General features: G+C 39.2%; 1 protein-coding gene across 1 annotated transcript in view; it reads left to right on the top strand.

Moving 5' to 3' along the window:
* si:ch211-159i8.4 (matrix-remodeling-associated protein 5) overlaps window positions 1–13,117 on the top strand; it is a 25,194-nt gene continuing 12,077 nt past the window's right edge. Inside the window, exons 1-6 of the mRNA XM_034597537.1 lie at window positions 1–72; window positions 5,695–5,820; window positions 6,389–6,525; window positions 10,276–10,405; window positions 11,375–11,613; window positions 11,844–11,995. Of these exons, the coding sequence (XP_034453428.1) occupies window positions 5,734–5,820; window positions 6,389–6,525; window positions 10,276–10,405; window positions 11,375–11,613; window positions 11,844–11,995 (745 nt within the window). The 5' untranslated portion in view covers window positions 1–72; window positions 5,695–5,733. The remainder of the gene's footprint in view (window positions 73–5,694; window positions 5,821–6,388; window positions 6,526–10,275; window positions 10,406–11,374; window positions 11,614–11,843; window positions 11,996–13,117) is intronic.

The following is a 13,117-nucleotide window of genomic DNA, read 5'->3' on the forward strand; positions in this document are numbered from 1 at the left end:
AAGGATTCGTTTTTGGGGTCTTTTTTGTACTTAAACTGTTTATTTTTTTCACTCTTCTGCAGGAGTTTTCAGGTAAGTCTCTTGTGTGTGTGTGTGTTTTTTTATATAATGAGAACTTACTAAATGCTCTCAGATGTAAAAGGCAACTTTAACAGAGGCTAACATTGAACGCTATTTTTTATGTGGAGATTGCACTTTAAAAAAACTTCTCACATGTTGATGCAACAGCCCGAAAGTGAATGGAGTGATTTTCTACCAGGTGTTTGAGCGTAACAGAGAGAAATGCCTGGTATCTAATTGTCATCATTCAGGGCTGTCAGTTGAGTAACTTTGAGTTGTCTGACGAGCATGAACAAGGAAGCAAAGTGACGGTTTTACATCCATATTCGTCTTTGCAACCTCGAGGAATGCCATTGGACTCCGAAATCTGATTTCTTACTTCCTGTCATGTGGTGACAGATGTGGTCAGTGTTGCTCTAATTCAACCATTGATTGACTTTTACGTCCAGAACAGTGTGAAACAGAGCCTACCTCTTACATGCATGTAACCTATTGTTGTCCACCACTCACCCCCAAAAAAAGATTGCCACATGATTGTTTTCAAAGAGCATCTGAAATTGCAAATATTTACACATGAATGACATACTGTGCACAAGGGAAGTTTGTTTACTACAACCAGTTCCCTTTGGCATTTCAATCATATTGCTACCAGTGAGCTCTTCAAGCAAACAGGCGCTGAGTATAAATACACTCAAGTATTTATTAGCCACACGCAGCATTGTTGTAACGACTAGCGGGCCAGCTTTCTGTAATAATAAGCAGAGAGGCAGAATAAAGCTTTCAAGACATGCTTATGTATGAAGCATTTAAAGTTTGTTTGAAAGCCACATGAGCATCTGCAGCCATGCAAAAACGGACAGATTTACTGCCAACGCTTAGAAGAAATCTGTAAGCAAGCTGCGCGTGAAAATAGTTAAAAATAGTTTTCAATTAGCAGCCATTCAAAGGATTTTGTTCCTGACGCCATGTATTCAGTGTGAGGGCAAAACATTGCTTTGTGAGACAAAGCAAAAAGACTAACACATTTTATAACATCTGTAAATGCAAAGAGGGCTTTTAAAATGAAAATGAACTCTAATTAGCATCAGAACTCATAGAAAATAATGAAAAATGTCTCTCTATGTCATATATCTAAATAATTCCACATTAGTGAAAAGTAGCATACAATGTCAAAAATATATGTGTATCAGTTAGAAAATATACATGTTTAACATGGTAAATTACATTTTGGAGACTGGTTGTTATCCAGTGGTAACAATTAACAAATTATGATGAAAGAGATTTCTGAATGAGGGTATACAGTATGGGCAGCATATGATATTACAGACTTGCATGGAAAACATGTGGGAATCATACTCGTAGTCCTCTCTTGACATGTGTTATCTTGAATAGAGCAGCTGTGACTTGGCTCTCAGTCAGTTTAATGCTTTTGACATTAAGATGTATTGGCCTCACTGAGACATTCTTAAAGGAACACACCATGCTTTAAGGAGATTCATTTAACTTTTAAATAGTTAAGAACGATTACTTACAGAAACCAATCACACTGGACGTCATGAATACAATGAATATGATGAATAAACACATGGTCATGTTTTCCTTTACTGTAGGTAATAATATCCTGATTAAACTAATATGATTTAGGTCAGACAGAGATTTCTCCATTTATACACAGATTAAACTGGGCTACTGGAACAAGTGAAAGGATGGATAAGTCAAAACCTTGCCCAGTCAAACCTTAACCAAAGGCTTGGTACTGGTTTATGTGTGTTTCTTTTCCATTGTGACCACACTTAAATTGAGATTACATTGCAAGTTATTTATGAAAATTACACAGACAGGCCTCTTTTCTAATTAAACCTCCACAGCATGATTTGGCTCATTACATGATTCAGTTAGTGTTTGAGTTTAAAGTACAGAATAAGTCTGTGATAATAAGATGGAAAGAAGTCCAAGCCATATTGTAAAAAAACAAAGGAATGTGCCAGGGAACATCTGATTTTGATAAGAAGGAGTGCTGATACGTGTAGTGCTCTGGCTCTTTTGGTGGAAGTACAGCGCTTTATCTTTGTCAGGTGAGAACCTGGGAGCGGTACTAAGTGATTCCATAACACAAAGGAAGCCTTATTTTTGTTGCTCATCTTTGTTTCTTTTTGCTATCCCCTCTTCTTATCATACTTTCCTTTCCTTTCCTTCTCTCTCTCTGTCTCCAGTGTGCTTACACAGGAGAGCTGTTAAAACCATGGAGGAGAGTCAGCACCAGTGGGAAACTAGCTTTCACTTGCCATCATAATACCCCTTCATATTGGAGGCCAACACTGAGTGGACACCTTTATTGCTTTGTAAAACCAATGTAGAAGCTGTAGCAGCAGCTTTGGGTCATACCTGAGTCTTATCATGGATTAGGGTCACGTAACAGCTAATAAACTGCACTCAATTTTCTTTCTCATGCTTTTAAAAATATACCACGTATGGCTAAACTAATATGAACAATATGGGGCATTCTTTGGGTAGGTATCCTATGACCAGGTGCTGCCTTAAAAAAAAGTACCAGTTTTTATGATACAAGTTTTTTACAAGTTTCCACAAGGTGGAAAAGTCATTAGAGAGCTGAGGCCCCAGGTTCAAGCTCGTGTGCCACAAAGCATCCCTCCTTTTGCAGTATCCTTGACCACAGGGAAGAATCTCAAACAGCTCTAGACCTTCTGTTCTGTAGTTGACCCCTGACCTCTATGAGGACGAAAGAGAACAGAGTCCCTGTCTGTGGATAAATAAATAATTACTGTACCTTTTTTTAAATGTAAATTCACATCAGTAAGAAACATTTCTAATTTGAGCACTAAAAAGCCTCCTTACTCTACGTGCTCGGCACCAAGCATCAAACAGATATGATTAGATAATTGCTTATATTTCACTAACAGAGTGAAATATTTAATAAGTTGTTCTGGACAAAAACAAAGCAACAAGGTGAGTGAAGAGTGGATTATATTTGTCTAGTTGACTGTAAGTCGGCTCCGAATGCTAATGCTGTTTTTGTAGAACAAGCAACTGTTCGCTTACACTTTTTCAACGTAAAGAGTTCATTTCAGTGAATGCCACTGAGTTGATGCAAATTTAAGATCCAGTAAGTAGCTTGGTTGGATGGACCATGGCCTGTCCAGCCCACGTTTTTATCTCAAACTACTGCTGTGCCTGAGAACAGCCTCTTAGAGCAGGTAGTGAGGCTATAGATTCTAGTTGTAATGTTAACCCAGACAATAATGTCAAATACAGTAGGAAAAGCTATCAGTCACCCTCATGTTCATTGCAGTGGTGAGAGTGTAATATTCCAAAGCTAACATGTGTGTGGCCTTTGCCTTGTAGGACCAAGTAATAAAGAGGCATGCTTTTCTTGTTATTGGGAGTATTACATTTGTTATTATTCTCACCAACTGTCACACGTTACACTGTGAAGATGGAAACAATTCATTTGATGTGTGTGCACTAGTGAAACCATCAGTGAGCCTGACCGAGCTCTATACCCTCTGTAGGTTAATGTGTTTGTCAGAGCAGGAAGTACAAACTGTGCATGCTAGTGTGTGCATGTGTGTGCGTGTGTGTTTATGTGTATGAGAGAGAGAGAGAGACAGAGAGAGAGTGTATGATAGTAATTCAGTTATTACAATGATACAAAATCATGATTCAGGTCTCTCTCTCTCTCTCTTTCTCTCTCTCTCTCTCTCTCTCTCTCTCTCTCTCTCTCTCTCTCTCTCTCCAACACAAACACACACGCACACATTCTTGTACCTCCATCTTAAGTACACAATTAAATGCCTAACCCTAATCTTAACCTAATTCTAACCCTGGCCTGAGAAGCAAGTCTTAACCCTGAAACAAGCCTTTTCAAAAAGTGAGGATCGGTCAAAATGGCCTCACTCCGTAAGGTCAATGCTCAAAATGGTCCACAAATATTAAAGTTAAAGTACACACACACAGCTGTTAGGTGAATTAGCCTTCCTGTGAGGAGAGAAGACAGATATACAAGTGGAAACCAGAAACCCCAAACTGGCCTCTCATGACTTCAAATATGTTCGGGTGTTGTTGGGTTTTTACCTGTGAATGTTTCTCCGTCTTCTTTTCCACCCATTTCTTTCCTCCTTCACAGAGTTGACTATCAGATTAGTGCGTGCAGGGGTGTGTGTTTCAGTGAGTGAGGCTGTATGTAATTGGCATGTAATGTCCTCAAACAGCATGTTAACGTTTAAACCAACATAGCGACTGCCAAACCACCTGGCTCTGCAGCAAACCACAACTGCCAATGTTGAGTGGTTGTTTTCCACAAAACTGTGAATTGTAATGAATCGTACTGCAGTCTCTTCCATTCCAGTGTTTTGTATGAGCTGTGACTTGAGACATTATTATCAACAGATGATTTGTCTATTGTGAGTCAACAAATATATCGTGATTATAATGGATAAGAGAGGATTTGCATTCCACTGGGTTACCTGAGGGAAGGTGCAGAGAAGACAGGCAGGATTTATATGAGCTGGGGTTCATAGCTCCTGGAGGGCAAATAGTTTGGTATAAAGAGAGCTGCTACTGTTGTCAATATATTCACTTAAGGAGTGTTTTCTCACACGTTAACTTTCTCTCTCGGCCATCAAATGCTATCATGTGATTTCTTTCTTTCTTTCATTTTTTCTTTCTTTCTTTATCTTTTTATTATCTATGTCACATTTGTGGCAGTACCAGCCGAGGCCTGTGTAAAATGCTTATTAATGTGGTGCATTTTGCACGTCATTATGGTAATTTTCTCTTTAATAATCTCTAGCCCAAGCTGAAAAGTCATCTTTGCAACATCTAGTTAGGTACTTCCTTTCTAATAAGTCATTGGGTGTCAGGAGTTAAAAAAAAAAAAAGTACATATGGAGAACTATCACCCAACAAGTTTTTTGTTTTGATTTAGTGTCACCAGTCTCATAAGTGTTGATTCCATCTTCGACAGATACAGTAGCTGTTTAACTGCTCAGTTACCTGCACAACAAAACAGCAAAGTTAGTGGATTTGAAGAGTTAGATATTTCCCTAAGGAGTGGTTGGAGACTCCAAATTAGTGGTAGTGTTGTTTAGTATCTGCTGGAAGTGTATGAACTTCAACATTTTTCATAAAACTTTATAATAAAATAGCATGTCAGTGTTGTGTTCAGTGTGACTGTCCAGCCGCCAAGTGGCCAAAAAAGTCAGTTAATGCAGGTGCAGTATACTTTTTGCTAAGCTACTGTCCTCAATGACGCCTTAAATGATCTAGGGACTTTCAAGAATCAGGGTTCACTAGATGAACATGTCTAGGACATAGTGCGGTTATGGAGGTATCCATTTATTAATCTAAATTAACATTCTTCATGTTGCGCCATCTGTTCTTTGAAGTGCTTATCCTGTTCAGAGTTGCAGGAACTGGCAAGTGTTATTGGAGGATACGCTGTGTACAAGTTGCTTTACAATTACAACATCTACTGGAAATATGCATCAACAGCAATGGCGGTAACCGAGGGACCAGTTTATTAGTTACACTCACTTTTTTCAAAGTTTAAAATGTTAAGCTTGTTTTGACTTACTGTACATCTATGCATCTAAATCACCTCATTCCTTCCTTCAGGTGTATTGATGGCGTGAGCAGTCAGACAGCCGTCCAGTCATGGCGCTCTGGTGGTGCGCCAAGATCTGCTGCAGGTTGGCTGCAGCGTGGTTTCCTCTGCTCCTCTCATCACTGCTGTGGCAAACGGTAAATCTTCCTTGGAGCTTCTCAGGCCAGTGGTTTGTTGCTTAAATTGTGAAATAATGACTCATAACAGTCACTAACATTGTGACAGTCAAGCAAAGTTTTTTTCACTCTGAAGATATTGGGCACATGTAAATGCTGTGTGGGTCGTATTTGACACCAGTTTTCAAAAGCTGTAGCCATTAGTAAGTTAGATACATTTATTTCCTGAAATGATATTCATTCAGGCCACTGTATCATCTTTAAAAAAATGCTTGCTGGAAATGAGGATAGGAGCGCAGTGTTATTACACCTGGGCTCTTTTATAGAAGCCTCGGGTCTATTTATTGCTCTTAGTATTGATTTCTTTCCAAAATCTGTCAAGTTACTACACAAGTCTGAACTCATCTGTTGGCTTGTCTTTTTCTCAACTTTTCTGAATCCACCTCTCCTCACTGCTCTCTCATTCCCCCTTGAACTCTCTTTCTCTGCCGTCTCACCTTTATTCCCGATCTCCTCCCTTGAATTACTCTCCTCTCTCACCCCTTCCTCTCATTCCGACGGCCGTCACACCTCCACTCATCACTTGAAGATCTACCCCGTCTACGCTGTCCCATCCTGCCCCCGGACCTGCAGCTGTCCAGGTGTTAAAGAGGTCCACTGTACATTCAGACATCTGACTACCGCACCAAAAACCTTTCCTAAAGATACCGAGAGGCTCAACCTGGGGTAAGACTCTATCACTGCATAAACACCCGTCCACACAGAAGCACTGAGACGCTGTTATCAAACACCCCAAGGGAAAGAAAGCTAAACACTCAACAGGATATAGTGTGGAATGTGGTGTAGGTAATTTGTCAGAGAAATGTTTTCGCTAGCTAACATATTATCATCAACGCCTCATATCACTTACACACAGAAATGATGAGCTAAGTGCTTTTTGATTGGTGATATAGCCTTTTGACTGTTCTTTTCAGATCATATTTTAATACCATGGGTCCTGCAGATAATTTACTCTCTTGCCTCAGTGGGTGGGATCATGAGAACATATAGCTGCTTGCGAAAAACACAAAAGAAGAAGTGTCACCAGCGATGTCGTCTCCACGTAGACCGCGGTGAAGTTTATTTGACAAAATCTCCTTTAAATGCAGAATACAAGGTCTTAGCATCAGCATGTGGTACAAAACTACGGGAATATATCTCTTAATCACTTCCATGTGGGTCTTTGTATTGTGGACGGAGCATTCACTGCCCTCCCGCACAGCAGAGAAACGGCCCAGCTTCTGTTTTCTATATAACAAATTGTCTAATAATTGTCTCCAAACAATCCATATTTACATGGCAAAACAGAGCTGCTTGATTGATCATAGAAGACTCTTCATTTGCATGCAAGGCTCTATTTTGGCAATCGCTGCATTTCAGGTACATTAAATGTGTGCATAGTGTAGCTCCTCAACTCTTTGATATGATAAAGCATTTGATATGTCACAAAAGCTACTGTATGTAGCTCGGAACAGGAGATAAACTGTCTCCATATGTGCTCCTCTACTCTGGATAACAATGCATTCCGAATAATAAACCCAAACAAAATGACTATGCTGGTTTATATCATTTCACAACAGTTAAATTAAATGATGATTATTAAATTAAATTACCCCCTTACTTTTTATTAGATTTAACACAATTTACTTTCCAGAAACTAGGCTAGCTTATAAATTTAATACAAAATAACTATCAGTTTTTATGGCTGGTTGAGTCATCAGCCATTTGTCCAGGCGATACTGCTTTTTTTCATGTGCCTGCGCCTCCACTTTTTCCCCAGCATTCCCTGGATTTCCCCTCGAAATCACAATAGCAAAACGAATACTTGTTTTCTCCGCTTGGTTTTGAAACAGAAAAAGGGAGCTTTCCTGTACTGAAGTCAACGTAGTAACAAAATAAAACAAGACTCTCCAATTTGGTTTTGACACAAGAACCAAAGGGGAAAAAAATGGGAATCCTGCTGGATTCTGTTAAGATTTGTTGTTGAATACAAAACGTCTTGGTATTGTGAAAACCAGGTTTGATGATGCAGGTCCGGTTCAGACCGGGCCTTTTGCTGATTGTCTTCCCAACTATGACCCCATTTCACACTTGTGTTGATCTACCATTAAAGACTAAATGCACCACATACCTCCCCCCCAAAAAAAAAAATTTTGAATTGAACGATAAATGTATTGGGGTCAGTAATAAGTTTAGCAAACAGCCAGCTGCAAAAAATGAATGATTTATTTTCAGCAGAGCAAACATTTGGAGAGTAACCAAACCTTTAGGGAGCTAACAGGCTCTGCCTTTCCAAACACTCGACCACCCTGCTAACTGAGGTGCAGCCCAGGGGGATTTACCCTCTAATGCAAACCTTTTGGTATACATGTTCACACCAGACATGTTTGGAGTGTTTTATTTACACTCTGGGGTCTGTTTCCCTTTAGTTTGGGGTTAAAGCAGTGCTGTTTGAAAATAAAAGAAAACCGCTCTAATACATGTAAGTTTCCATCCTCTTTCAAAGGGACCATTGTGCTGAATGATCAGTGAGTGACATAGAGGATGGTGTGGACCACCTACAGGACAGGGATTAATGGCTGTGAGGAGATACATGTGGACGTCTAATTGCCAGCAGTTCATCATACTTAGAGAAGCTGTGACTCCAATGGGTTTTCAAATATTTCTCCATGTGCTCATACATGAAACGGTGATGAAGAAGAGCACAGATGAGTCTGCCTTGAATAAAGCTAAAATCAGATTAACTTGCTTTAATGTGGCTGAACACAACAGATCATTAGGTACTTAGACTGTCCCCTTAGTGTTCATTTTTGTGTTGCAAGGTTTGGTTTATTTGCATCTGGGTAGTGCTGGACCTTGCCTCTACGTAGACAAATTCACCCAAGGTAATTGGAATAAGAATGTAGTATTTGATGCTTAAGGAGCTTCAAATAAAATGAAGTGCTTGTTGGATTGTGTAACTGCATCTGAAACCCCTCTCTGATGTCTAACCTGGGGCACTTGGTCTAGAGTTGCAATATCAGTAGTAGTTAATTGTTTAATTAATCGATCAACAGAAAACCAATCACCAGCAATCTTGATAATGTTTTGATAAATGTGATTGTGATGCTTTTTTTGTTGTTGTTTTTTCAAGGTTTTGTTGGCCTAACAACCAAGCTAATTGTATATAATAATTATTGAGCCGTTTATTTGGCAAGTCTACTCTTCTATCAGTCTATCACACATTTGACACATAGTCCTGTGTCAATATGCCCCTTTACAGTGCACAGACCTGCATCCCCTTACCAATTCATTCAAATTACCCTGCATCCTATACCTTTGAGACGGTCATCTTATTGTTTCAGTGTTCGGTGTTAAACGTCCTGGCTATAGATGTTTTGAATAAAAATACAAAAGGGGCCTAATAAGGTGATTGTCGAGCTATGGACTAGCTTCAATCTGCCTGGAACTCCTATATACAGGAAGAATTCAGCATCTTTTCTTACTGTATATTAGCAACGCATTAACACTTTCAGGGATCAAAGTTTAGTTTGAAGCAGTCACTAAGAATATGTGCACTCATGCCATCGAAAGATGCTCAGGATGAAAGTGACCTAGATTATATATTGCAAGCTGGATGTGTTATTGACGGCAAAGGAAAAACGCAACCTTCTCCCATATGTGTTCAGTTGGGTAGGGATAACTGCAGCCAGGGAGTGTTGTGTGTGTTACAGCCCAGGAACTCACTACAAGAGAGTCAACTGTGTTCGACATTACTGTGTTGATTTGACCTGGTTCCTGTAGTTGGAAAGGCTGAGTAACAGTTACACTCAAATCTGTCAAGCACTGTCAGCCCCTGCCAACAGACTGTGTCCTCTGCTGAAGCTTCTGTTCATTTGATAAATAATGATGAATAATGTTTTGGCTCTGGCATCTACAGTATGGCTGTAGAAATCTGAAGATTCCATCAAAGGTTCTTCTGTAACTCTTTGAGTTTTGACTGCTGGTATAATCAAGGTGGTACCAGGGCCACATACCCCTGCTGCTTTAAAATATTATATTGATGAAGTTTAAAAGAGGGAAAAACAAAGCCTTTTATGAGTGTATGTGTGGGTAAATGTGTGTGTGTGTGTGTGTGTGTGTGTGTGTGTGTGTGTGTGTGTGATTCCTCTGCCATGCACATGGTGAACTTTTAAGAGGAATAATAAGGACATCATTGGGGGATTGGGGGGGTTAAAGGTTGACTGAGGTCTCTTTGACATCCCTCTTTCCCTCTTTCCATTCAGCATTCCTTACACCTACCTTTTCCCTTCGTTTGAAAGGTCACATCAACCCAGACACGTTTGCAAGCACCGACTGTTAATTTTAGCTTCCCTTCCTACTGACCCCCAATGACCCTTTGTTACTCTTTCAGTCCTGTATAGTAACTCATCCTATTTATTTTCTCTTTTCTGACAGATATAACAGCCTGACGGAGGTTGAGGGTTCAGAATTCAGGTCACTACGGCAACTGGAAATGCTCATGTTGCATGGCAACGACATTAACACAGTCCACCCTGGGGCATTTTACAGCCTTAGATCACTCCAGGTAGTGTATGTGTGAGTGTGTGCGCCAGGCCATAAAACTACAAGTACCAATACAATTATTCGAATGTGTCCTCGATGTCATTTCTCATTTTTAGGGGTAAAGATGATTGCACTTTATATAATTATAAAAATGCAGTTACATATACAGTTTTATTTGTGTGTGCACGTGTGTGTGTGTGAAATTGAAGAAATTAAGAAAATTCCGGATTCTGCATCTCATCACGTATGGCAGCCATTTCATTCCAGAGTCTATTGAATTTGTAATTTGAAAGAAATATTGTACAAAGTCTAAATAATATAACATAATGTTCATTATATTTAATGGTAAAACCAGCGCAACTGATAATACAGAGCTGTATATATAAAACCTTTACATTCAGCTTTCTTCTGACTGAGCACTCAGATTCTTGTTATATTTTTTGTAGCACTGGACCTTAAACCTGAACCAAAATGGATCCAAGAGCTAGTTGGCCATTAAGAATTAAATTGATTTAATCAGGGGTTCCAACAGATCCAAATACTCATGCTTGCTAATGGGCTTCTTCAATCTGTGTTAAGTCCTCTGAGAGCATCTGTTGTCGAGATCTGGCTTCAGATCATTGTTGGAGCAATTTGGAGCCCAATAGAACAGTATTAGGCCATAAGTGGAAATTAAATTTGAATACCAAGTTTATTTTTGCACTACATACGTGAGATGAGGTTGCTTTTTCAGTTTCACCTATTGAAGAGATACACACAACAGAGAGAAAACAATGTGTAAAAGCACAAATAGAAGAAGTGAACCACACAGGGACTGGCTAAAAGTGTGGTTCTCTTTTCTAAGGCAATTGTATATCAGAGCTGTGGTTCTGAGTTTGAGTCCCTCTGTCACCCAATGTTGCTAAATTTCTACGCAAGGAGAAAACTAAGCCTCTGAAGAAGTTTGAACGTTCACTAAATGTGAGTATAAAACAACCTTTCTTGTTTCCAGATCTTGAAGCTGAGTTACAACAAGCTAACATCAGTGAATCCTGGACTGTTTGAGGGTCTTGTTGGTTTGATCCGTCTCCATCTGGACCACAATCTTATAGACTTTATAGAGCCGTACTCCTTCTCTGGCCTGACCTCGCTGAAACTTCTGCAGCTGGAGGGAAACCTCCTCAAAGACATCCACCCTCACACCTTCATTACAGTGTCACTACTAGGAAGCTTTTGGACCTCTGGACTCAAGTAAGAAATCAAACAATATCTTAAATATTGCTCATATTGTGGGAAAATTAAAACAACCTTTTTGAAATAACCTAGGTCATATACATTTTGTACCTCCAGTTTCATGACATGAAGGTCTAGTAGAGACCCTGGCTTGTTTGTTGGACTTGTTTCACTGCATGCAAGGATATTCCCCCTTGTTAGCCTGCAGACCAGTAAGTACAGAAATTGATATAATGTTTTTGTCTCAGACACTTACACCTGTCAGACAATCAGTTGGAGCAGCTCCCTGCCGCAGCACTGCAGACTGCTCCCAGGCTCGAGCTCCTCTCTCTTCATGGTAATCCCTGGACCTGTGACTGTCACCTTCACTGGTTGGTAGAATGGAGTTCCAAACATGAAGGTAAGGACACAAGAATTAATTCTCTAAACTCATTTCCTGACCTTACAACTTAATGTACGTTGACACTTTTCCTTAATTATTCAAATTTGTGGTTCCAAAAACAGATAACAATAAAGTTCTATTCTATTTGTATTCCTGGGGGCAGAAAAAAGTATATCTGGCTAGAAATTATAGTGATGTACAGAATCCAATTATGTTAACTAACAGTTACTTATTAACACATCAAGCAGTTATCGAGCCATATTATAATTCATTTGGAGTTGCGTTTCTGTCAACCTGGTGAATGTGATTTCAATATTCACTTCATGTTCTCAGTATTTGATCATTACTCGATTCTGAGCTAACTGTGTATACTGTAACGTGTGTGCTGTTTAATGCAACCAGTGCACAGGAAGCTTTTAGACCATTTTCTCTGGAAACAGCTGCCAGCAGTGGGAGAAAACAGTGCTTTAGTGAATCAAAACGGTGAAGATGTTGGCCAGAAAGCTAAATCTGATCTCTACATCTGCTGACTAGACCTCTTTGACATTGCCACATTGTTTTTTGTTTACATTTTACACTTTGTTATTATAAAATATCCATGATAGCCACTTAAAGGTACAATATCTGTCAAAACAAATGTGAAGATGTAATGCAAGACACTGAACAACATGACTGCTAAGCTCCTACCATGGCCAAAACTCAATGTCAAACTATTTAAGTGTGTTACCTCTCTCTATAGTATCAATATATGCACAGAAAAGTTGGAGAAAGAGAGTTAAGAAAAAAGTAAACAATTTATTCAACCTTCTAAATTACATATGGAGCAAAACCAGTAAATTGATTGATAGTAGCTGTGTCTTTCATTTTTGGATAGAAGCTAAATGGCAGATATACAACATTTTGTGACAGTACGTTCTTGTTAAGTTCAAGATGTTTTTCTGAAGACAAGAGATAGATTATTTTTACTTTTCTGTGCATATATTGATACTATAGAGAGAGGTAACATAAGTTAATGTTTATGACATGCTTCATTTGAAAATAGGAATATGTGACTGCCAGAGCTGTATTCATGTTTTATTTTTCACCCCTTCTTTTCCTGTATCCAATCTTAATTTATTCCTTTTGTTTTTATATTCCCCA

This window comes from Hippoglossus hippoglossus, chromosome 10 (assembly GCF_009819705.1).
Source record: "Hippoglossus hippoglossus isolate fHipHip1 chromosome 10, fHipHip1.pri, whole genome shotgun sequence".
Classification (NCBI taxonomy): Eukaryota; Metazoa; Chordata; class Actinopteri; order Pleuronectiformes; family Pleuronectidae; genus Hippoglossus; species Hippoglossus hippoglossus.